This window comes from Schistocerca piceifrons, chromosome 3, assembly GCF_021461385.2.
Source record: "Schistocerca piceifrons isolate TAMUIC-IGC-003096 chromosome 3, iqSchPice1.1, whole genome shotgun sequence".
Lineage (NCBI taxonomy): Eukaryota > Metazoa > Arthropoda > Insecta > Orthoptera > Acrididae > Schistocerca > Schistocerca piceifrons.
The window spans coordinates 221,774,085-221,801,459 of record NC_060140.1 but is presented as its reverse complement, the minus strand read 5'-3'; the positions used below and the strand labels follow the sequence as shown (position 1 = coordinate 221,801,459).

Below are 27,375 nucleotides of genomic sequence, written 5' to 3'. Positions count from 1 at the left end.
ACGTTGAACCTGGCACGCTCAACGTTAACGTTCGACAGCACGGTGCGTGTGCCGACGGCTTAACGCTAAAAATGGTCGCGACGCCGTAGCAGCGAAAGGGCTGCCTGCTGGCGGTTGATTTATCGGGCGGCGCCGTTTGTTGCAGGCGGTGTCTGAGGCCCGGTTGCCCGATATGCGGCGACCAGCAGCACAGCTTCCGCGAGGAAGAGGAGGAGGAGGAAGAAGAGGAGGAGGAGGAGGAGGAGGAGGAGGAAGAAGAAGGGCTGGAGGGGGCGACGGCCGCGGACGCGGCGTCCCGGCTGCGCGGCCGCAGCGGCAGCGGCAGCGGCTCAGCGGGCGGCAGCGGCGCGCGCCTGTCCGAGATGGCGCTCGTGCCGTCCGACAAGCGCCTCACAGCCTCACCGCGCAGCCCGAGCCGCCGCCGGGCGCACTTCGCCATAGGACCGCAGTGAGTGACACCGCGCCCACACTACAGCACACCGCGCCTCCCACTGGCTGACCACCTTTAGTCTCACGTAAACTACCAGCAACGTTAAATATGTAATGCAACACACTTTTTTCTCAGCCAGTTTCGCTTGAAATCAAGCCGACTTTGTTACCGGTCATCGTGCAATACACTACTGGCCATTAAAATTAGTACACCAAGAAGAAATGCAGATGATAAACGGGTATTCATTGGACAAATATATTATACTAGAACTGACATCTGATTTTCACGCAATTTGGGTGCATACATCCTGAGAAATCAGTACCCGGAACAACCACCTCTGGCAGTAATAACGGCCTTGATACGCCTGGGCATTGAGTCAAACAGACCTTGGGTGGGGTGTACAGGTACAGCTGCCCATGCAGCTTCAACACGATACCACAGTTCATCAACAGTAGTGACTGGCGTATTGTGACGAGCCAGTTGCTCGGCCACCATTGACCAGACGTTTTCAGTTGGTGACAGATCTGGAGAATGTACTGGCCAGGGCAGCAGTCGAACATATTCTGTATCCAGAAAGGCCCGTACAGGACCTGCAACATGCGGTCGTGCATTATCATGCTGAAATGTAGGGTTTCGCAGGGATCGAATGAAGGGTAGAGCCACGGGTCGCAACACATCTGAAATGTCACGTCCACTGTTCAAAGTGCCGTCAATGCGAACAAGAGGTGACCGAGACGTGTAACCAACGGTACAACATAAAATCACGCCGGGTGATACGCCAGTATGGCGATGACGAATACACGCTTCTAATATGCGTTCACCGCGAAGTCGCCAAACATGGATACGACCATCATGTTGCTGTAAACAGGACCTGTATTTATCCGAAAAAATGACGTTTGGCCATTCGTGCACCCAGGTTCGTCGTTGAGTACACCATCGCAGGCGCTCCCGTCTGTGATGCAGCGTCAAAGGTAACCGCAGCCATGGTCTCCGAGCTGATAGACCCGCTGCTGCAAACGTAGTCGAACTGTTCGTGCAGATGATTGTTGTCTTGCAAACGTCCGCATTAGTGGACTCAGGGATCGAGACGTGGCTGCACCATCCGTTACAGCCATGTGAATAAGATGCCTGTCATCTCGACTGCTAGTGATACGATGCCGTTGTGATCCAGCACGGCGTTCCGTATTACCTTCCTGAACCCACCGATTCCATATACTGCTAACAGTCATTGGGTTTCGACCAACGCGAGCAACAACATCGCGATATGATTAACCGCGATCGCGATAGGCTACAATGCGATCTTTATCAAAGTCGGAAGTGTGATGGTACGCATTTCACCTCCTTACACGAGGCATCACAAGAACGTTTCACCACGCAACGCCGGTCAACTGCTGTTTGTGTATGAGAAATCGATTGGAATCTTTCCTCATACCAGCACGTTGTAGGTGTCGCCACCGGTGCGAAATTTGTGTGAATGCTCTGAAAATGCCTATCACAGCATCTTCTTCCTGTCAGGTAAATTTCGCATCTGTAGCACGCCATCTTCGTGGTGTAGCAATTTTAATGTCCAGTAGTGTATTTCCGCTTCAGCCTCTATGGTTTCATGAAAATCCGATTGGTCGCAGAGCTATACGTAGCCTTCAAAATAGCAGAGAACTGTCAATGAGTTTCTTTTGCCGAAAAATCATATCATGGCAGATATCTACACGCGCTTAGAGAACGTCTACAGAGAACTGGTAATGAACAAACGCCGTTGAGCGAGAGGTCTGTCATCATCGCAACGAGATCTCGCAAAACCTGTCCGACCTTCCGCGCACCGGCTGGCAGCACACAATCGTGACTCCTGCAATGTTGGAAAGTGCTGACACTCTCGTTCGAGGTGATCGAAGGATAAATATCAAACATCTCGCTGCTCAACTGGAATTTATCCCTAAACATCAGGGAGAGACAAAAAGTGGTATTTCTTAACCCGTAGTGGGGATCGATACATTTCCTGACTGGCCATGGCCCTTACGCTACGTATCTGTACAAAATGAGAAGGCAGATGAATGATAATTGCGCCAGCGACAGTATGGGCACACCAGAATACGCACTGTGGAACTGCGCGCTGAACGAAGATTCGGCAGGTAATGGCTGTCGGGCATTAAAGTTGTTGGATCCCAAAACAGAAATAAGGACCGAGTCAGTCTGCCGCATCTTGGACGTTACTGCAGCTGCAGTATCCAGGACGGCCGAGGAAGAATTCAAGAGGCACTCTACAGCACATCTGCATGCTGCCATCCCGGCTAGGCGAATACTATCCACATGCATAAAGACAGGTCGGCGACCACGGAATGAAATAGCTTCTCAAGAATCTACATTGCGTTGATGCCAGTGATCATGGAAGGGTGGACACTCAGATGTAACAGTGATTGGTGGAATTGCTTCTAATAATGGAAACGTGGCTGACGTGCTGTCCAAAGTCCAAGGAGACAACGGCTGCTAACCAGGGTAGTATGAGGACAGATCCAGTAGCGGGAACAACCATATACAGGCTAAATACACCAAAATAAATAAAAGAACACCGATCAGATTCTATAGTACTCACAGTAGTACTGGTAGCTGGATGTCTAGTTAATGGCTTTATTGAGACTTTGCAGTAGTAGTAGTTGTTGTTGTTGCTGTTATATTAAAAAATCAGAAATAAATAGTTAATGTATAAATTTATTATTATCCAACGAAATGTGATCTGTATGGCCTATTTTAGCTTTTCAGATAACGGGCTGTAATCGTGAAGAATAAATTAATTAATTAAAAATGCTGAGCTGGACGTGTCTGTCGACCACCATTCGGGGCACTCAAAGATGTGTGCCCGCTGCGTTCCTCGACACTTAACAGAGGACCGTAAAGAGCAACTAAAACCATCTGCGCAGAATTTCTTACGCCTGCGAAGCTGATCGCGACGATTTTTTGTCGGACATCTTCACAGGGGATTAAACATGTGTTCATCACTTCGAACCGGAAACAAAACAGCAACGCAAAGGGTGGCTCCACACCACTTCCCCTCCGAAGCAAAAGTTCGAAGGCGCATGCTCAGCTGGTAAGCTAACGGCGACGGTCTTCGGGACTCTGAAGGGGTTATCCCGTTTGATGTCGTCCCTCATGATGGAACGATCAGCTCTGAAGTGTAATGTGCTAGCCTCAGGATATTGAAGAAACGATTGAGCGTTTTCATCACCATAAAAGTGCAAACGAAATTCTCCTTAACCATGACAATGCAGGGCCTCACGCGAGTCTGAGCACCTGAGAAGAGCTCATAAAACTAGCCTGCAGTCCGGATCTCGCATCTACCGACTTCTATCTGAAGGCTGCGCTCCGCAGGAAGCAGTGCGTGCATGATGGGGAGGTTACTGATGCAGCAAGACATTGGCTCCGACGTCAACCAGTAGAGTGGTACCATGTGGGTATGCAGGTACTTCCAGTAAGGTGGTGTAAGGCCGGAGACTGTGTTGAAACATAGGCTTTGTAGCCAAAAGAGTGGGAGTAATATAGTGTACTAATCCCGAATAAAACCAACCAGTTTTCAGAAAAGGAATGTGACATTAGTTATTGAATGAGGCTCGGACAGTAGGGTGATGGTGGTTGCGAGTGTTACTAAACACCTAACAGGCAGCAATGACAACGCAGGATCGTAGACAAGGCAGCAGGTACGAGGAGCCAGTTCCACAATCGCCGTTTGGCCATATTTTGCATTTTGACCGTAATTTATTGGTTACAAAGTGGAGAGGAAACCTGAGTAAATTGCAGAAAGGTAGAAAATTAAGGAATGGGCCCTGAATAAATTGAAACAGAAAAAAGCAGAGGTTCTTCAGAGTCTAATAGAGAGCATTAAGCAACGATAGAGTGGAACAGGGTAAAGGAATACGATAGAAGAGTGATAGGTATACTTGAGATATGAAATAGTGAACATAGCATAAGATCAAACAGGTAAGAGGAAAAGACACTGTACAAAAACTGAAGTAACACACGGTGTATCTAATTTAACTGACATAAGGAGAAAGTATAGACATGCAGCAAATGAAGCAGGTGAAGTGTAATGGAGACATCTGAAGGATAGTTCGGACAGGAAGTGCAAGATGGTTAAGCAGTTAGCCTAGAGGACAAGTGTACTCACGAATAGGGGAAAAATCGATGCTCCTTATGGGAAAATTAAAGATATCTTTGGAGGAAAGACAAGTAGATGTATGAATAGAAGTCAGATAGCCAGCCAGTACAAAGCAAAGAAGGGAAAACTGAAAGATAGAAGGAATATCGAGGAGGGCTATACAAAAGAAACCGAACAGGAAGTAAATGAAAAAATGAGGTGGGAGACATGACACTGCGAGAAGAGTTTGAGAGAGAGCACTGAACCATGTAAGTCAAAATGAAACCCCTGAAATAGACGACATTCCCTCAGAAACATTGAGGCCATTTGGGGAGCCAGCAACGTCAAAACTATGCCACTTCATGTGCATGATATATGAGACAGGTGAAATATCCTGGAACTTGAAGAACAATGTAAGAATTTCAGTTTCACAGAAGGCAAGTGCTGTCTAGTGTAATGAGTTTACCGAATCATTCCAAAATACGGACAAAAACTTCAAGACTGAAACTGCCGCGACAGAGATTTGTTCGTGAAGGTCTAACTTTTCTTCTTGCATTAAACGGTCTCTGAAGCGATGAATTTATCAATTCAGCGGAGTTGAAACCTACGTGATTTTGGCCCCACGGAGCTGTGTCACTGGATTCATTTTTGCACCACCTAGATTATCTTCATTCAAGCATCAAGTTCACGATGGAGATGGACAAAAACGGCGAACTACCGTTCCTGGATGTGTAGGTGTGGAGAAAAGAGGATGGCAGCTTGAGACACACTGTGTACCGTAAACCTACACACATGGACTTATACCTACAGGCCACCAACCGTCACAATCCTGCACAACGAATTGGCGTGCTTAGGGCGTTGGTCCACAGAGCTCGATTCATATCAGATTCTGACGGCTTGTCTGAAGAGCTATGCCATATGCGTACCGTATTTTTGGAGAATGGATATTCTGAACGAGAGAAAGTGAGGAGCTGGAAGACAGGGATGAACAAAGAGGAACGGTCGTTTTGTCATACGTCGGCGTTGTTTCTTCGAAAATAGGAAGATTATTGGAGAAACATAAAGTTAAATGCGTGTTTCGTCCGCCCACGAAGCTCAGAGCTCTTTTAGGATCGGTCAAGGATGATCTTGGTTGAGAAGATCTGCTGTTTATAAGATTATCTGTACCTGCCGTACTTCATACAATGAACAGCCTTGTCACACTGTGCAGGACACATATGCCGACCATCGACGACCAGGCAGAGAAATCTGCAGTGGCCGAACATTGCCTCCGTGCAGTCCATTGTATGGAATACAAAAACACCGAAATTCTGTCGTCCACTTCTTTGTAGTGGGACAGCATTACCAAAGAAGCAGTGGAAATTCGCAGCTGACTAATTTACTTAACAGGGACACAGGATGCCATCTCAGCACGGCATAGGATCCAGCGGTGGGCATGTTAAAATCAAAGTGAACACAAAAAATAACTGTTGGTCGTACGAGAGATGACGCTGCGGTGGCGTCACAGATATATGATTGACAACGGCGAGGACGGGCGCACGCCAGCTCGGTCGGACACGTATTTCGGCAGGCAGCTCCCGACAGAGGGCGCTGGGGCGGCGACGGCAGCGCACAGTATGATTGACAGCCTATGCGCGTGCCTTCACTATCCGACAGTTGGCTTAGCTGTTTTTCTCGCTACCGATCTCCATATCTGCTCTATTGATCACCGAAATTTGTCGTGTTCACGTCTGTGCATTTTCTTTTCTGATTGTTATAAACAGGAGGTTTCGGTCACGGTATGAGCAGCGTGTTCGTCACACCTGAAGATTCGATCGGATTGCCGACGAAACATTGTGGAAGTTCACAATGACATCTGACGTCTCGTCCGAGAACGATATTTACAGTATAGAATTTTTTTCCTAGCTAGTATGTGAGTGGCTAGCATGACTGAGATAACTGGCAACAACAGAGCGCCAGAGTGTCAGTAATAACGGTTCCCTATGGTCCTTGATGACACAATAGGTGGCTGGATGCTGTTTGGTCGGCCAACACTGCCAGAAGTTGGCGTCGATCTTGACGTACGTCTGTACTACGCAGACGTCTAGGATCTGGTCTACGTGTGTGGGAATGTTTCGCAGAGGACTGTTGAAAGGAGTGATACGCCACTGATACATTCTGCCCATCACGTACAGCAATCCGTCGATACGCCCGTCGAGCTGCCCCCACGCCCACAGTGTGAACCCGTTCTAATGACTGAAGCTGTCAACAGTTGTGTATACTTGTCGTGAGGCATGGTTGTACTCTAGACTGATTATTGCGAACACTGTTCACCCGAAACTCAGCACAGTTACTGCCTGCAGATACAAAACAGAGGATGCGCAGACAAGCCTCCTTTGCGCCATCTGATCGCCGATAAGCATGACATATGAGTCATCAACACTGTAAATACTCAGAATGTACTGTTATACCCTAGTGTCACCAAAAAAAAATTGAAATTTGTCGCATTTCTCTGTTGTAACCTCATCAAAATATTTCAAATAGATTTAAAAACTTCAAACAAATAAGACTAAAATAAAGCACTCCGTCTTCAGGCCACGAGTGGCCTACCGGGACCATCCGACCGCCGTGTCATCCTCAGTGGAGGATCCGAATAGGAGGGGCGTGGGGTCAGCACACCGCTCTCCCGGTCATAATGATGGTAGTCTTGACCGAAGTCGCTACTATTCGGTCGAGTAGCTCCTCAATTGGCATCACGAGTCTGAGTGCACCCCCAAAAATGGCAACAGCGCATGGCGGCCTGGATGGTCACCCATCCAAGTGCCGACCACGCCCGGCAGCGCTTACCTTCAGTGATTTCACGGGAACCGGTCAAGCCACTGCGGCAAGGCCGTTGCCCCAAATAAGACTAAAATGCAGAAAATAATTATTTAAATAGAAATGAATTTTTAATATTTCACGTTTCTAATTCGGGTTAAGTAGTATAAAATATGTTCGTCTCGTCGCAAACAGATTTCTGAACTCCTAGTCCAGAAAATCTGTGATTTTGAATTTTTAATCGCTATGAAAATAGTTGTAAGATTTGAAAGGAAAACGTGGTCTGTATGCAATACATAATAGACGAATGTATATCTCACCTACTATCACACTACTTACCAACTAATAGTTCACCTCGTTATTATTATCTATTACAAACACTCCACAAGAATTTTAAACATTAGAAGTATTTTTAAGCTGTTAAGGATTCGCAATTGATGACTATCTGTAAGGGACTAGGAAGCTGAATCAGGCTAGGAGAAAATGCTTAAAAAGTTTTAGGGGTATTTAAAAACGTAGAATACTAAAAATTTATTTCTGTTAAACAATTATTATTTGATCTATTGATGCTTCGTCCTTTTCGACTACTTTTGGGATACAGACCCTTCTCAAGCAATCATTCTAGCCATTGGCCAAGCTGTGAGGCTAGCATCACCACTGGTCAAGCTTGGACTTTCAGTGTGACCATTGGTGGTGATGGATTCCATCTTGATAACTCGGCCAATGGTGGTAAAGACCGCTCGAGAGTGGGGCTGTACCTCAAAATTACTGGCAAAGAATGAAAGATCAACAAATAAAATAAGTGAAGCTCTGTAATGTCTATATCCATAACAAAAAGCATTTTTTTTCACCTTTACAGTCACTAATTTTTTAGAGAACATTTCTGTTGTCACGATCATTCTCGTATCGTGCACAAACTGGTTGACGTTTAGGTACACACTGTCGGGCGGCTGTGTTGCAGGCGCTCCGGGTCGACGTCGTCGCTGGTGAAGGCGGCCCTCTACCAGTCCATGCACGGACGGTCGCAGTCTCTGCCCTTCATACAGAGGCCCGCCCAGCGCGCCGCCAACAAAGAGATCAACCGCCTGCGCGTGTGAGTACTGCGCCTAGCCTCTGCAAGCATCACCGCTGTTGTGTACATAGTTCCGCGTAGTCAGCGCGTACACAACTTTCCCACTAGAGCGCGCCCCGCTAAGCACAACAGCGCAGGCGCAGCGCTCGTCCGTCTCCGCACTACGAGATGGCGCTGCCATAGAGACGCACCAAATTCTGCTTCCGCCGATCCGGTTATTAACATGTAACGCAGCCAATGAGATTGCTGCTAATGTAGAACCTTTTTTCCTCGCGGATCACACTCGCGCAGTGATACCTGAACGCGCGAGGTATTATAAAGGGTGTACAGATCTCCGATTAGTCAGTCTACATTTATCTGCACCCGTCTGCATTAGTCTGTACCAGTCTGTACGAGTTCTCCATTTGTCTGTACCAGTCTATAGTGAAGTTTCAGTCTGCGCCTATTAAGGTTACTATATTCCTGTGCATAGCCATGAAGATAAATGTATAGACACTTTCGTCAAGTATCAGAGATGTATGTGAGAATAAGATGAACGTACCAATACTAAAGGAACTTCAGATTGTCAATTGTAATTAGCATCCGGAACCAAGTTAAGTAATTTTTGTGTTTGTTATTATTTTAATAAATGTGTGTGATAATTAATCAAGTTCTGTTTAAAGTTGGTCACCGTCAATCTGCTACTCTAAGCGTGCAAGTGGCATTTCTATCGTCTGACCTAACGGCAGAAGATAAACACGCCACGATAAGACCACGAGACATATTGCTGACACTAGCCTACTTCGTTAGAGCGACAAGTCAAGTAATCTGATGGTGTGTGTACTGAAGGTCTTACAGTACGCACACACCACAACCGCCAAATAGAGATCAAAAACGGAGCGAGCGCGAGTCTAGTATGGTGTGTTGCATACTTCACAAATCAAGGAGCGGCTTTTACTTCAGTGCTAACTGGCTTCCTTCGATGTAGTTCTGCAAGTATGAAAAGTTTGATAACTGTGGCGCTGCGGTCACGTTATACTAGTAGACTCTTTCTCTCTTGTTGAAGCGTGCAGCAATTCAAAACTAGTCGTGACTCACTGTTAGTACGGAAAATGAGTACACAATCGTGCTGCTGTAAAGTAACACTTTACAAGGCGAAATGTCCAATTGTCGGTATCAGATAGTCTTATGGCGATGCTATGTTTTTTTTTTTCTGTGGATCGTGTGAGACAAAAAGTATTTGGGGCAAGGTACAGAACTGCAAACGTCTTCCTTTAGACGAGGAGTGATATCTGGTTTAAGAACCACGCTGTAGTCTGCGCTTCAGATGAAAAACATACACATTTCGTCCAATCCTAAGAAAAAACCAGTTACGTTCTTGTTTATTCCATTTCCACCACCAAAAAACATACGTGCCGCGTCAAACAAAACTGGGCACTGCGCAACGGCACTGATGTACCCCTGCGATAAAAAAGCTTTACGGGCTAAGAGCGAGTTGCGTAGCTTGTCATTAATTTATGTAATTTATTTTAATAATCCCATTTAGAGATTACACTTCATCTTCATCTCATGTTTTCTGGTACTGTCGCTACAGATTTGATAACGCCTTGTAAGTGTGTAAATGTCAAAGAAGTTGTTGGACATTCTCTGAATAAAGTATCAAAACTAATTTACAGCAGTCTTCGAAAAACTTTTTCTTCTATAAATACATGTATAAACAGAACAATATTCACTGCTAACCAATCAGGCGCTGTTTTGGTACACAACTTGCTTCTGTCATTTAGGCAGGTCGAACATCTTGTGACATTCAAACTACACTTCAAAGTACCCATAAAGTGAAATCATGATTGTGTGAAATAAATGACTAGTAATTCACAGTGTAATGGAGCAAATTTATCTCAAAACGGGAACGCACGAGTTCCCAGTTATATTTTAGAAACAGTATACTCGCTCTCCTTTCTGAGCGAGTCGATTGCATTTGTGTCCGACAACAGACTCAGATGACTAGTGGGCTGCACAGAGGACTCCCGGGTCGAGTCTGCAGGCAGAGGGGGACGGCGGGTTCGCAGATGACGTCACAGGACTCGCTGGCGAGGCCCACGAGAAAGACAAGCCGCGGCGCTTACGTCGCGCAGGTAGGCCTGAACTCGCTCGCTCGTTCAGCTCAGCAGACAAACTACGTTTCTACACCCGTTGCATCTGGGCGTGTGCGTATTAACGAAAATTGCATCTTCTACTGGAATCTGCTATTATGAAGTCTTGCTGATTAACAGTACTACAACAAAATTTAAGGTCAATACACGATATAAATGATATAACACCTTGTTTATAGCAATTAGTCTCTTCTGCTTGACAGTCCTCATTACGTACAAGAAGTGGTGCCTTATGCAACTGATAATCATTTTGGGACGAATTTAATTTTATTGTACCCCAGTGCAGCCTTAACAAATTACAAGTAAGCCTGTTGACTTCCGAAAATTACAGGACTAATAGCAATAACACTCCTGTATAGCGGGTTCCAGTGGAAGATTCAGTTTTCGTTTGTACGTACTCACTTAGCTACAAGTTAACAGGTGTAGAAACGTAGTTTGCTGAGTTGAGCGAGCTAGCGAGCGAGCGCAGGACTACCTTCGGGACGTACTCGCCGCGGCATTTCTTTCTAGTAGGCTTCGACTCGCTGGCGTGTCTAAAGCGAGTGTACGGAGCTCATTTCGGATCTCCTCACACTGCTACCTACATGGGCCCAAGCGAGGGCGTACCCCCGAGTTGAGCTGCTTTCCTACACTGCTTTCCCTCAAAATTATTCTTCAAACCGAACTTCAGTCGATGAACAGTTTACGGTCCTGATGCACATGACATGGCGACTGCAATACAACTAGAAATCAGTGAACATTAATAATAGAAAACGGCAAAAACATTTTTCCAAATTTTATGACACTTAGCAGGTACTGTTTCTCCCAGTCTTTATAGTCCTTTCACAGATGACGCTAGAAAATTAATCGTCCTTTCTACTCTTAAATGAAAAAGAAACGATACACGGAACCTTTACACACATATAACTTATGCGAAACTTTACGAACTATGTAACATTAACTACCACCAAGGCAAACTTTAATCTCAATGACATTAGTACACTTCTTTTACCACTGCACAAAACGTAAGGACGGAGGTAGCTCTTGTGGTGTCACCGCCAGACACCACACTTGCTAGGTGGTGGCCTTTAAATCGGCCGCGGTCTGTTAGTATACGTCGGACCCGCGTGTCACCACTATCAGTGATTGCAGACCGAGCGCCGCCATACGGCAGGTCTAGAGAGATTTCCTAGCACTCGCCCCAGTTGTACAGCCGACTTTGCTAGCAATGGTTCACTGCCAAAATACGCTCTCATTTGCCGAGACGATAGTTAGCATAGCCTTCAGCTACGTCATTTGCTACGACCTAGCAAGACGCCATTACCAGTTACTATTGATGCTGTAAAACATGTACCGTCAAGAGCGATGTTCACCAATTATGGATTAAAGTTAAGTGTTCCAGCAACTACGTACGTTTTTTGTTAGTCTCATTTCCTTGACGTGTTCCAGACCTCACGCCAGCCTGCGTGAGCTAAAACGCGTGCCTTTCGGCTTCCTCTCATAGTGGGTTTGCTCTCTTGCCAATCCACAACAGCTCTCGTACCACGTATCACTGACAAGTAATGTAAAAAACAAACGCCTTCCGAATAGGGCTTGAAGGCGATACCGACCGTCCGCCGTGTCATCCTCACCCCTTAGGCGTCGCCGGATGCAGATACGGAGTGGCATGTGGTCGGCACACCGCTCTCCTGGCCGTTGTCAGTTTTAGTGACCGGTGCCGCTACCTCTCAATCAGTTAGCTCCTCAATTGGTCTGACAAGAGGTGAGTGCACCTCGCTTACCAACAGCACTCGACAGACCTGGACCGTGACCCATCCAAGTTTTAGCCCATCACGACAGCGCTTAACTTCGGTGATCTGACGGGCAACGGCGTTACCATTGCGCTAAGGCCGTTGGCCTGCCAAGTAATATAGCTCGATCAAACTTGGACCTTATACAGGGTGTTACAAAAAGGTACGGCCAAACTTTCAGGAAACATTCCTCACACACAAAGAAAGAAAATATGTTATGTGGACATGTGTCCGGAAACGCTTACTTTCCGTGTTAGAGCTCATTTTATTACTTCTCTTCAAATCACATTAATCATGGAATGGAAACACACAGAAACAGAACGTACCAGCGTGACTTCACTTTGTACAGGAAATGTTCAAAATGTCCTCCTTTAGCGAGGATACATGCATCCACCCTCCGTCGCATGGAATCCCTGATGCGCTGATGCAGCCCTGGAGAATGGCGTATTGTATCACAGCCGTCCACAATACCAGCACGAGGAGTTTCTACATTTGGTACCGGGGTTGCGTAGACAAGAGCTTTCAAATGCCCCCATAAATGAAAGTCAAGAGGGTTGAGGTCAGGAGAGCGTGGAGGCCATGGAATTGGTCCGCCTCTACCAATCCATCGGTCACCGAATCTGTTGTTAAAAAGCGTACGAACACTTCGATTGAAATGTGCAGGAGCTCCATCATGCATGAACCACATGTTGTGTAGTACTTGTCAAGGCACATGTTCTAGCAGCACAGGTAGAGTATCCCGTTTGAAATCACAATAACGTGCTCCATTGAGCGTAGGTGGAAGAACATGGCGCCCAATCAAGACATCACCAACAATGCCTGCACAAACGTTCACAGAAAATCTGTGTTGATGACGTGATTGCACAATTGCGTGCGGATTCTCGTCAGCCCATACATGTTGGTTGTGAAAATTTACAATTTGATCTCTTTGGAATGAAGCCATACTGACGAAACTAAAATGAGCTCTAACATGGAAATTAAGCGTTTCTGGACACATGTCCACATAACATCTCTTCTTTATTTGTGTGTGAGGAATGTTTCCTGAAAGTTTGGCCGTACCTTTTTGTAACACCCTGTATAGAGAAAACTGTTATATCATAGTACAAAAGATAAGTAAAAGAAATAAGGAATGAGAAAAAAGAAATGACACTTTCATTCATAGATAATAATTACGTGGAACAATCTGAGATTTATAATGGGCCCTGAACGATGTTCTTAATAGTGAGTGCGGGGACAACAGACAAAATACATGGTCTGCAACGAGCGCCCAAGCTTGTCACAATGTTGGTAAGGAGTTCTTGCGGTAGGGCGTTCCATTCTTCCACCATCTCAGGTGACAATTGCTGGATGGTGAGTGTTCCATGTGAACATGCTGCAATGCCTCAATCCAACACAACCCACATGTGCGCCACAACATTTAAAGCGGAGCAACGGGTAGGCCAGCCTTTTTGCAGTATGTCCTTTCAATCCAAGAGCTCCTCCACTTGTGCTGTGTGATGTTCTGACGCATTGTCATCGTAACACTTGAAACGATCATCTTCGACAGTGCTGGTGGTATCCTCATATGGCAAGAGGTCAGAACACGTAATTCACCTAGAGACAAACAAGATAGTATTGGTGGTCTAGGTGTTATAGTGTGAGAGGTCACAATATAGCATGGACATATTTACCTCCATTTCTTTGAATAAAGAAAACTCACAGGTCAATGTTGTTGTGACATTGTATTCCTTCGCCATGCGCTGCTTCTCAGGTATACATTCGGCGATGGCTTCATTTTTATTAATGATAATGCGCGACCGCATCAAATAGCACAGATGGAGAAATTCTTGGAATGAGAGTAAATTCGGGTTGGCCTGCCCATTCCCCTGACTGAACACATCGAGAACGAGTAGAATACAACATGTTCATAGGCACCAACGTCCGTCCAACAGTTCTTAACTGCGCTGGTGGAGGAATGCAACAGAAACTCCTCACCAAGTGTGTGACCGCCAAGGGAGCACGTTGCATAGCGTACACTGCTGTTGGTGGTGCTCACACAGTCTATTAAATACCTTGTTCTGCCTTTTGTAGTCTCCAGGCGAACATCCTAACTCGCTACTCCTCCTCCTCCTCCTCCTACTACTACTACTACGTGATCAGGCCCCGTGGACCACACGCTTCTACAAGTTTCCTCCTCCACTGTATTCTGTCCATTGCTGCTATCTGCCACCCGTCCACATCTGTTGACACTTGGTTTAAATCTTCATGGAGGCCATCCCTCCAACGCTTCTTGGGTCTCCCTGGGGGTCACTTTCCTGTAGGTGTGAAATCCAGGAGCTTCCGAGGCCATCTGTGATCCTCCATCCGGGCCACATGGCCGGCCCACGGCATTCGTTTGGCTTTGACAGTTCCTTCTATGTTTGGCTGCTGATATAGTTCCTCAAGCTCTTGGTTGTATCTGATCCCCCATTCCCCTGTATCTGCATCCAGAACCGGACCGAAGATCTTCAGAAGCACTTTTCTCTCAAAAACGAGCTTATGGAAGTCTCACAGCCATGTAGAACAACAGGCTGGATCAGGATTTTGTACAGTCGAAACTTGAAGTATCTGGAGAGATATCTGGACCAAAGCAGTTGTGCTAGGCTGTGGTAAGATCGGTTTCCTGCTTGTATTCTGATACTAATCTCTGCTTCACATGACGAGTTCTTAGTGAAAAGTGCCCCAAGGTATTTGAATTCATGCACTCTCTTGTAAGACTGGTCCCCAACCTGCAGTGATTGTAGATGGCCAGCAGTCTGACAATGACCACTCGAAGTGAATAAAATTGTCACTTCCGTTCGTATCATTGCGTATTTCTTTCGGTTACCTTCTGGGCTATGGTGTAGCAGATCTTCCCACGTATGATCCAAGTTTCTTCGATTTATGTTACTTGGCAGTAACACATCATCAGAAAGTTATTCACCCTTAATTGTTTCACACCAGTCGACTTAAGGAACGCCATACTTCATTTTCATTTTATTACTTTCAGTGCCCTATCCCCTAAGGATAGAGCAGGCTATTCGAGTAATGACCCCCTAAAAATTCAGGGACTTTTCTGCAAACATCAGGCGAGCTAGTATTGGGGCAGAGGAAATCGCAGTTGTGAACATTTGGGACGGTGTCTCCAGTTCCAGATTTTCCTTGCATCCAAGGAAAGCCACCAGAAAACTTTCGTCAGTAGTAGAGGACAGAAACCATTTTAATTTATTTCTAGGACGATATGTCACACTTAATAACTACAAGGCCAAGCGTATGTGAAAGAATATTTGTTCATATCAATACTGAGTAAAGTCCATGAACTATGTAAAGTGTACCTGAGATGAGGGGTGACGATTGTTTCAAGGAACACTATGCACTACGTGACCCAGTTCCGTTAAGACTGCTTGTGTGAGTCCCACATTTCAATGCTATCTCGTGCTTGATTGCGGAGTTACGATCCTTCAAGTTTCAACAACAGCCCCACAGAAGGTCAAAGTTCTAACATCGCTGCAGCAGGTGTCCTGGCCGCAAATGTAACAGAGTGTGTCCGTCGCTCGTAGGGAAATGAAGGTGGAGCGGCGAGGTAACATCACGTTTTTTGAGTCCTCTATTGTTTGAGGCGAGAATACGTCGAATTGGAGCCGCACACCGAGAAACAGGTTCCTACTCGCTCCTTGTCGACAACGCCCTAGGCCTCAAAGCAAAGATCATGCCCAAGCTTTTGGCCAGCAATTGGGTCGTCCTGGACCAGCTGCCGTATTCGCTGTATATTGCCCCTGCCGACTTCTGGTTGTTCTCCAAATTGACGTTGGCAATGAAAGAACGCAGTTACGACGAAATTAAGGACGTAAGAGAAGACTGTATGGCAGAACTAAATGAAATTATAAAAAAAGACTACACAGAGTGTCTCAAATCACTATTAAAACGATTTCACTCTGTATGGATTCCGTAGGAGTCTATTTTGAATAACTACAGTGATTTTGCGAAAGCATAACACTGAGCTGTCTGTAGTAATGTTATATTATTTTGCTACCGGTTTCGGTTCTGAACCATTCAACAGCAACATAAGGTGGTTATGTGACAACCCCAAACGAAATCAGAAAAACAGAAATTACGTAAAATCTATCAAAATAACCACAAAACTATAACAGATGTATGACGTGCAATAACACTGTGCTGTCTGTAATAATGTTATTTTATTTTGCTACCGGTTTCGGTTCTGAACCATTCAACAGCAACATAAGGTGGTTATGTGATAACCCCAAACGAAATCAGAAAAACAGAAATTACGTAAAATTTATCAAAATAACCACAAAACTATAACAGATGTATGCTGTAATATAAGTTACCACAGGAAACCATAATATTGACAAGATAATCTAAAATTAAAAATTGTGACGGAGTAAAAATATGATAGCTGAATGACACAAGTACAACAAATGATGTACAGCATTACAAGTCAAAAAACTTCAAGGTCAAAGATGACAGTCTTGAGCGAATTCTAAGAAGTTACTATTGAACAATTATGTGATAATCAGACTACAACACTGCAGCATAAATAGTTCTACACTTGATTGAGATTACATAAAAACGCCAATAAGCAATATTGATGAATGTAAGAATATAAAATATTTTACAACCTATTCAAAACAATGTAAGCATGTGAAATACAAGCAACAGATCAATCCATGAAATGAAAATCAGTCAATATGTATCAGACGAAAATAAATATTTAATTAAATTAATACAAGGAAAATATAATTTTTAGGAGTGAAGGAAAATATGAAAGGAATATCGAATATGTAGACACAATACATCTGAAATTTCATGCATAATGACAAATGTAACTAAAAATTATTATGAAGAAAAATGGTATGCATCTAAATTTTACAGATTGGTTAGAGAAATAGTTCACTGGAATGACTACACAATCACAAAATGAAATTAAAATTTGATTTATCATACAGATAAAAATTAATTACAAGACACAGTACGAACCTACATTTTAACACATTGGTTAAAAAATATATCATCAGTGTTACTACATAGCCATAAGACAAAATGAAAGAAAACTATTTAGCATACAGATAAAAATTAATAAAGGAAGACAATACTCAGCTATAAAATCAAAATACAGCGATGTGCTCATATATATATATATATATATATATATATATATATATATATATATATATATATGGGAGGTTGTAGTCATTTGGATGAAATAGTTTATAAGAACGGTCAGAAAACTATTTCATCCAAATGTCTGCACAGTCACAAAATGGAATTAAAGTTTTATTTATTATTTATCATATATACGTCCATAAATCCGTAGGAGTACGAGGGGTTGGAGATCTTTTCTGAATAGCACATTGAAAGGCATCCTAGATATGTCCGATAATTTTCACGTCTAGGGAATTTGGTGGATAGCAGAAGTGTTCAAAGTCAGTAGGATTCATGGTGTTGGAGCACTTCTGCGTGCTTGCGGAGGCCCTATACGATACTAGGCAGGTGTACCAGTTTCTTTGGCTCTTCAGTATACTTCTCAGAGCCACAGTCCTAACGGAACTTGGACACAAGTGTACTTTTTGTCCCGACTTTCATAGCTGACGTCGCTTATGGACGCCCTTAGGTGGTGGTCGACTCTGTCGTAAGCCTGCTCGAATCTCGGTGGTGGAAATATTTCACCACCATTAACTGGATGACAAGGCGGGATGAGGTTGTGGCATAAAGTTCCTAATCGCCAGTATTCGCGCTAACGTTCTGGATTAAGTTCCAAACTCCTTGGTAGTGTCTCATCAAAGTGAGAGCAAGCAACATCGTTGATGGTGATCCATCCGGCTGATGGGGACGTTAACTGCGGCAGCCTGTAGCGTTTTTCGCGGTGCCGATCTCCACTCTCTTCTTCCCCTTCTTCTATAACAACACACACGTAACACTACAGACTACACTGTATACACACTTCACAGTCATCCACACGTAACATTACACATTTGACAAATCGTGACAAATCGGAGGAAGGTAACAGCAAAACATCTCCACCAGGCCTTTGCCTGCAAAGGTGAGGTGGCATAATCACCTGCGCTCATTTTCTGTGTATGGGAATACTTTGACTAGAGACTTTTAATACACAATTCATGGTTCAAATGGCTCTGACCACTATGGGACTCAACTGCTGAGGTTATTAGTCCCCTAGAACTTAGAACTAGTTAAACCTAACTAACCTAAGGACATCGCAAACATCCATGCCCGAGGCAGGATGCGAACCTGCGACCGTAGCGGTCTTGCGGTTCCAGACTGCAGCGCCTTTAACCGCACGGCCACTTCGGCCGGCACAATTCATGTACATGCTTGGTAATAACAAATGCGAAGAAAAGAGAGAGTGACAGAGATATGTACACTGAGGTTAAAAAAGACGGGATACCCCCTAATAGGCCCGCATCTCGTGGTCGTGCGGTAGCGTTCTCGCTTCCCACGCCCGGGTTCCCGGGTTCGATTCCCGGCGGGGTCAGGGATTTTCTCTGCCTCGTGATGGCTGGGTGTTGTGTGATGTCCTTAGGTTAGTTAGGTTTAAGTAGTTCTAAGTTCTAGGGGACTGATGACCATAGATGTTAAGTCCCATAGTGCTCAGAGCCATTTGAACCATACCCCCTAATACGTTTCAAATCGGACCTGCTTTTGGCTGACATAGTGCAGCAACTCGATGTAGCATGGACTCAACAAGTCGTTCAAAGTATCCTACAGAAATATGTTGCCTCTACAGCTGTCCATAACTGTGAAAGTGTTGCCCATGCAGGACTTTGTAGACGAAATGACCTCTCGAATATGTCCCATAGATGTTCTTCGGGATTCATGTCGGGCGATTTGCATGGTGAAATACTTCATTGGAGTTGTCCACATGTTCTTCAAACCAGTCGCGAACAATAGTGGGGCGGTGACAATTCCGTCTTTGTTTTGGAACGTGAAGTCCAAGAATGGCTGCAAATGATCTCCCAGTAGCCGAACATAACCACTTCCAGTCAATGGTCGGTTCCGTTTGACCAGAAAATTCATCCCATTCCATGTAAACACAGCCCAGGCCATTATGGAGCCACAACCAGCTTGCACGGAGCCTTGTTGACAACTTGGGTTCATGGCTTGGTGACGGCGGCGCCACACTCGAACCCTACCATCTACTCTTAACAACTAAAATCGGGACTCATCCGACCAGGCCACGGTTTTACAGTAGTCTGGGATCCAACCGATACAGTTACGAGCCTAGGAGAGGCACTGCAGGCGATATCGTGCTGTTAGCAAAGGAAGTCTTGTCGGTCGTTTGCTGCCATAGCCTATTAACGCTAAGTATCGCCGCACTGTCCTAACGAAGACGTTCATCGTACTCCAACACTGATTTCTCTGGTTACTTCATGTCCTGTTACTTGTCTGTTAGCACTGACAACTCTACGAAAACGCTGCTGCTCTCGGTCGTTAAATGAAGGCCGTCGTCCAGTGCGTTTTCCATGTTGAGAGGTAATGTCTGAAATTTCGTATTCTCAGCACACTCTTGAAACGGTGGATTTCGGAATACTGAATTCCCAAACGAAATCCGAAGTGGAAGCTCCCATGCGTCTAGCTCCCACTACTATCACGAGTTCAACGTCCTTTAACCCTGTAGTGCTGCCATAATCACTTCGGAAACCCTTTCATATAAATCATGTGAATATAAATGACAGTTCCGCCAATGCACTGCCCTTTTATACACTGTGTACGCGACACCACCTCCATGTGTACGTGTATGTATCGCTATCCCATGACTTTTGACACCGCACTGTATATTAGCGGGACTGTACGTCAAATGTCATAGATTAACTTACTTTTTAACATAAAATTGTTTGTCTAATGGATGAGAGAAACTGGTCCATCACACATGCAGAGTTACAGATACTACCATTGCCAGTATCATAAACTTGACACATACTGTATTATGGCGTCACCATTTGATTAAGTTTATAACAATAAGGTGGCAAAGGAGCTGCGCAGCTTGAACGGTAACAACAGTGTATACTTTCGACAGCTTTGCATGGTACAGTATTTCAATGACTTACGTGTCTAACTGTAACGTGACTATGAAAATAGGATGTTATATTTCAGGGACGCGTTGACGACTATTCTGTCCGGATTGTACGCCAAGCTGCTCGTGGTGCTTGGCGTCGCATTTCCTATGGCCGAGACTATATCGGCGCATGTTCCTGCTTCCTTCTACGAGGTAAGATGCGGTCGCCACGGATAAACATTGCATGCCTCTGGTTATAGGATTACTACTTAAAAAAATTTCTATTTGCACTGATTTTTATTTAAACCGCTACTTAGTTTGCAAAAGTAAGTACTACAATCATTGAGGCACGTGTTGAACTCACAGTCACTGTTAATCGGAAGCGGTGCTTACCAACTGGTCATTGCATAGACCTACCGCAGGGAAGCTGCTGTCAGAATGTTCTGGAAGTATAAAAGTGACTCTCGACTTTATTTTAAATATTGTCATCTGTCTTGCTGTCCCATTGATGTGTTCAAAATGGGCCTCCTTCCCCCCCCCCCCCCCCACACACACACACACATACACGCAAAAAACAATGTAATTAGCGCAAAGTAGATGTAGGCTAAATTTAATAGAATTCTTTTCATCTATCAATCTTAAAACATAATTCTGCCTGCTCATTGAACATGCTCTTCTATAATATTGTTCCGTTTCCTATAATGAACGAAAGAGAAGAGTGTGTTTTATTTACAGAATTACAAAAGACCCGGTGGGAATAAATCAGTAACAAAATTGTTAGTGACGATGTTCTTGCAGTCGCTTGTGAGAATTTCAGTCTTGTATGATAGTGTAAATGATTTACCAAGGTGGTGATGGTGACTGCAGCCTGAAGAGATGACAGTTATGGTGAGTGAAAATTACATAAATCCTGAGGTATTGTACAGGTGGCTAGAAAGGTACTGAATGGTTAGTAGTGATGCTGTTGGGCATCGTTCTTAAGTATGTGTGTTTGGCATAATATACGCCCTAACCTCAGAAGTTTTTAGATCACCGATTTCACGTGTAACCATTTTTTATAATAAAAAGACACTTTGTGAACATTATGAGCCAAATCAAATAACAAATACTTAGACTATTTCTGATGATTTGAGTACATATCTGGATACATTTATAATACAACATTAATAATTTTATGATTTAGAAAATTGGAATAGAGATCAACATAAACATCATTTCCGCCCTTTTTATTGCTCATGAAAACCACACATTGCATGTTATACCACCATACAGCGAGAGCTTCAGAGGTGGTGATCCAGACTGCTGTACACTCCGGTACCTCTAATACCCAGCACCGCGTCCTCTTGCATGGATGGATGCCTGTATTCGCCGTGGTATACTATCCACAAGTGCATCAAGGCACTTTTGGTACAGATTGTCCCACTCCTCAACGGCAATTCGACGTGGATCCCTCAGCGTGGCTGGTGGATCACGTCGTCCATAAACAGCACTTTTCAATCTTTCCCAGGCATGTTCGATAGTGTTCATGTCTGGAGAACATGCTGGCCACTCTAGTCGCGCGATTTCGTTATAACCGCGCGGGATTAGCCGAGCGGTCTGGGGCGCTGCAGTCATGGATTGTGCGGCTGGTCCCGGCGGAGGTTCGAGTCCTCCCTCGGATATGGGTGTGTGTGTTTGTCCTTAGGGTAATTTAGGTTAAGTAGTGCGTAAGCTTAGGGACCGATGACCTTAGCAGTTAAGTCCCATAAGATTTCACACACATTTGCACATTTTTGATGTCGTTATCCCCAAGGAAGTCATTCACAAGATGTGTACGATAGGGTCACGAATTGTCGTCCATGAAGACGAATGCCTCGCCAATATGCTGCCGATATGGTTGCACAATCGGTCGGAGGCTGGTATTCACGTGCCGTACAGCCGTTACGGCGCCTTCCATTACTACCAGCGGTGTATGTCGGCCCACATAATGCCACCCCAAAACGGCAGGGAATCTCCACGGTTCTGCACTCGCTGGACAGTGCGTCTAAGGCGTTCAGCCTCACCGCGTTGCCTCCAAACACGTCTCCGACGATTGTCTGGTTGAAGGCATATGCGACACTCATGGGTGAAGAGAACGCGATGCCAATCCTGAGCGGTCCATTCGGCATGTTGCTGGGCCCGTCTGCACCGCGCTGAATGGCCTCGTGGTGACAAAGATGGAACTCGCCATGGACGTCGGGAGTAAAGTTGCGCATCATGCACACGACGTCCTGTGGCTGCACAAAAAGCATTATTCAACATGGTGTCGTTGCTGTCAGGGTTCCTCCGAGTCATAACCCGTAGGTAGCGGTCATCCACTGCAGTAGTAGTCTTGAGCGAGGCATGTCATCGACAGTTCCTGTCCCTCTGTATCTCCTCCATGTCCGAACAATATCGCTTTGGTTCACTCCGAGACGCCTGGACACTTCCCTTTTTGAGACCCTTTCCTGGCACAAAGTAACACTACGGACGCGGTCGAACCGCGGTATTGACCGTCTAGGCATGGTTGAACTACGGGTAACACGAGCCATGTAACTCAAAAAAATGAATGGTTCAAATGGCTCTGAGTACTATGGGACTGAACATCTGAGGTCATTAGTCCCCTAGAACTTAGAACTACTTAAACGTAACTAACCTAAGGACATCACACAACATCCATGCCCGAGGCAGGATTCGAACCTGCGGCCGTAGCAGTCGTGCGGTTCCAGACTGAAGCGCCTATAACCGCTCGGCCACCGCGGCCGGCGAGGTGTGTAAATCCTTCCTGGTGGAATGACTGGAACTGATCGGTTGTCGGCCCCCTTCCGTCTAATAGGCGCTGCTCATACATGGTCGTCTACACCTCTGGGCGGATTTAGTGACTTTTCTGAACAGTCAAAGGGACTGTATCAGTGATAAAATATCCACAGTCAACGTCTATCTTCAGGAGTTCTGGAAACCGTGGTGGTGAAAAACTTTTTGATGTGTGTATGTAACACATGTATTTTAATACATGATGCAAATAAAACAAGCTTTACCATTTTTTTTGACAAGATATTACTGTTACGGCTAAATACAAGATGGCAGGAGTTCCACATTCAGTTTCTTTTTTACTTTGTTCAGTGACTGGTAGACAGTGTATCCATTCACGTTCACATGCATCTGATTTTCGATTGGAAAGTATGAAGTGCATAAATCAGAAAATAAAATGAAAACTGTGTGTATGCAGATGGAAGAGGGCAGTTATATCAGATTGGATTGAAACTGTAAAGGGAGCGCAAGGCTTGAATACACATCGCAAGTCCAGATGGATGTAGTTGCAGTTATGCGTTTCGCTAACAGAAGTGCTAGGAATAACTAAGGATTCAACGTTCATTATTCGTGGAGGACTTAAGTCGTGCGCAATGGTGGAGAATATGTCCACCCACAGCGGGACCGTATACGCTATTCTCTGCGTTCGTTCTTGGCGTAGTTTCTTACTTTCTGCCTAGAACGGCAGTTCACTACAAGGGAGAACCGAGACTTAGTTTATCAGGAGCAGTGACGGTCAATGTGCGGCCTTCCGCTCGCATGCGGCCTGTATCATAAATTTGTGCGTTCGCCGTCCTCAGCCGTATTTTATAATAATATGAGTGTTGCAACTAATAACGGAATACAAAAACATCACCTAATTTTAAACGCTTCTTCAAAGTGTATGTTTCCGCACAGTAACAACCAAAAATACTTCAGAGAAAGAAATATTTTAAGATGTAGTTAATTTTAATTGACGTCGGTGTAATCGGCTGTGAGACACCCGCCACCTGTGTCAGATGCAATGACGGATCTAGTTGGAACCGTCCTCTACCAGCCAACTGTCCCAGCTTCATCGCTGATGAGAACTGTTGTAGCCGTACAGCAGTATTATTCACTACTAGAGAACACGAGAATGCTTTGCAATTGTTAACTATGTATCGAAATCGGATATACGTCCTAATCTCACACATTTGAACGTAGCTTCAGGCGTAGCGTAATTTTATACGACTGTTCTGTTTTCATTACTTACATGCATTATTTTTCTCTTGGATAATGTTGTACGCTCAGCGTGGCTCTTAGCGGAGGGTGTCGTCTTATAGACAAAAGTTGCAACTCTAGTAAACAGTAATGAAATGCTGGTAGATCCGGAGGTGACCGTCCCTTTGTGCACGACTGAAGGCGTCTCATTAACAATCGTGAAGAAGAAGGCAACTCAAATACCTTTCGTGCCTTTAAAGCGTATTTCTCTTTCTTTTACCATGACGCAATAGTTGAGTAGATTGAGAATATCCAATTAAGCGTTTCTACTCCAGAGACACTCGATGATTAGCATTATGAATGACAGAGAGGTCATCTGATACAGGTCCGTGGACACGAACTCCAAGAGAAGTTAAACATCAAATTATTTCATTCCCTGAACGTTTTCCAAAATGACCATAACGGAAAAATTATAGGGATTCTGACACACACGACAGTCGTTCATTCCGCGTTACCTTACATTTGGCGAAAGAAGTCGAAAAGGGAGGACATTTGACTGTACTCAATGTAACCGTAATTTTGCTTGCGTAACATAGATGTGGACGATGTGTTGCCTGTAACACTGTCACGTTTTTTTTCTTAGTACCTCACAGACCACGGTGTTTCACAATTTCTATTGCAAGCCTCTTAGGGTTGTAGGAGGAACTTGATAAATCCATATCAAAAAACCACAGACGAAAAATGTACGATTTGAATTTCCGTTCACAGATCGGATCATTTCAAATCTCCCCTATCCGTCTGAGCCGTCTAGGACACAGAGAACACCGCGACTGCAGGGGCTTAGCTCTGGCACGCTCCCTGTGAGACCCACATTTCCTACTTACTGTCGACACACTACATTTGTAGTGCCCTGCCCACTATACTCTTTACTCGCGGCAGTCAATCTACCGATTCCCGTAAGGGTTCGGGCAATGTAAGTGCATCCGCACTGAAGAAGATCATTGCGAAGTAAGCCTTACCTATATCAAGGTGGTATCTGTTCTTTCTTATCGTCCTCTGTGTCCTCGGTGGCTCAGACGGATAGGGCGTCTGCCCTGTAAGCAGGAGATCCCGGGTTCAAATTCCCGTCGATGCACAAATTTTCAACTGTACCCGCTGATATTTATCAACGCCTGTAAGCAGCTAAAGGCCTGGATTTCATTGCAATTTCATTCTTAGAGAGCTGCAAGATCACCAATGGTATCTATTCTTTCAGACATGTCTGAAAAACCAGATACCATCTTCGTATACTATCGAGAATGTGTTGCGCCGGACGAAAAAGCATTCGTTGGCATTGTGGTGGGTTCTTATATTTTCGTCTAGAAGAGACCAAGTGGATGCTGCAACAGATGAAAATATTATATAATTATAACTTAAAGAGGGTGAAATACTTAACTTCGAAACAATCCACAGTATATTTGTTGCTGTCCGTGAACACTGACTAATCACTTGAAACGGTACAGATTAGCAGTTTCTTCTTTCAATGTACAAATGACTATACACTGAAGTCACAGAGATTGTGGGATAACGTTATGCACGTATGCAGATGGCGGTAGTATCGCGTACAGAAGGTATAAAAGGACTAGATTTGAAGAGCTGTCATTTGTACTTGGATGTTTCATGTGAAAATGTTTGCGATGTGATTATGGTCGCACGGCGAGACTTAAGAGACTTTGAATGCGGATTGATAGTTGAAGCTAGGCGCATGGGCATTCCATTTCGGAAATTGTTACGGAATTCAATATTCCGAGATGCACAGTGACAAGTGTGTGCCGAGATGACCAAATTTCAGGTAATTTATTTATCAACACGGACAACGCAGTCGCCGACGGACTTCACTTAATCACCTAGAGCAACGGCGTTTGCGAGTGCTAAGACGCAAGCAACGGTGCGTGAATAACCGCAGAAATCAATGTGAGCCTGCGGCGGACGTATCCGTTACGACAGTGCGGCGTAATTTGACGTTAATGGGCTATGCCGGCAGACCACCGACGCGAGTGCTGCAGCGCCTCTTCTGAGTTCGTGACTGTATCGGTTGGATCTTAGAAGGATGGAAAACCGTGGCCTGGTCAGGTGAGTTCAGATTTCAGTTGGTAAAAAGCTGATGGTATGGCTCGACTGTGGCGCAGACCCCACGAAGCGAGGACCAAGTTGTCAACAGGGCAGTGTGCAAGTTGGTGGTGTCTCCACAGTAGTGTGGGCTATGTCTGGTCCAGCTGAACCTATGGTTATGTAGGGCTACTTGGAGACAATTTGCAGCCATTCATGGACTTCAGGTTGCCAAACAACGATGTAATTTTTGTGGATGACAATGCGGCACGTCACCGGGCCACAATTGTTCGTGGTTGGTTTCAAGAACATTCTGGACAAATCGAGTGAATGATTACGCTACCCATGTTACCCGACATGAGTCCCATCCAACATTTGTAGGACACAAGCGAGAGATCAGTTCGTTCACAAAATCCTGCTCGGGAAACACTTCAGCAATTATGTACGGCTATAGAGGGAGCATGGCTGAATATTTCTGCAGTGGAGTTCCAAAGATTTGATGAGTGCATGCCACGTAGATTTGCTGCACTATTATCGGCACGACTAAAGGAGGTCCGACACGATATTAGGAGGTAGGCCGGCCGCTGTGGCCGAGCGGTTCTAGGCGCTTCAGTCCGGAACCGCGCCGCTGCTACGGTCGCAATTTCGAATACTGCCTCGGCCATGGATATGTGTGATGTCCTTAGGTTAGTTAGGTTTAAGTAGTTCTATGAGACTGATGACCTCAGGTGTTAAGTCCCATAGTGCTCAGAGCCATTAGGAGGTGTTCCATGACTTTTGTCTTCTCGGTGTAAGCTTTGCTACATGGTTCCGCCTGATGTTATTCTCGCTCGGCTAGCTCTGTAGTGAGACGATGCTGTCGTCTTCGGCGATGACTACAGAGAGCTGAGTGACACTCTGCTCTAAGTCTCCAGCAGCGGCGGCGTATCGAAACTCCTACGTCTGTCCT

General features: G+C 45.0%; 1 protein-coding gene across 1 annotated transcript in view; it reads left to right on the top strand.

Moving 5' to 3' along the window:
• The first annotated feature begins 372 nt into the window (after window positions 1-372).
• The window catches only part of LOC124788184 (proton channel OtopLc-like), a 132,707-nt gene continuing 105,704 nt past the window's right edge, over window positions 373-27,375 (top strand). Inside the window, exons 1-3 of the mRNA XM_047255344.1 lie at window positions 373-448; window positions 8,311-8,442; window positions 20,450-20,564. Of these exons, the coding sequence (XP_047111300.1) occupies window positions 8,360-8,442; window positions 20,450-20,564 (198 nt within the window). The 5' untranslated portion in view covers window positions 373-448; window positions 8,311-8,359. The remainder of the gene's footprint in view (window positions 449-8,310; window positions 8,443-20,449; window positions 20,565-27,375) is intronic.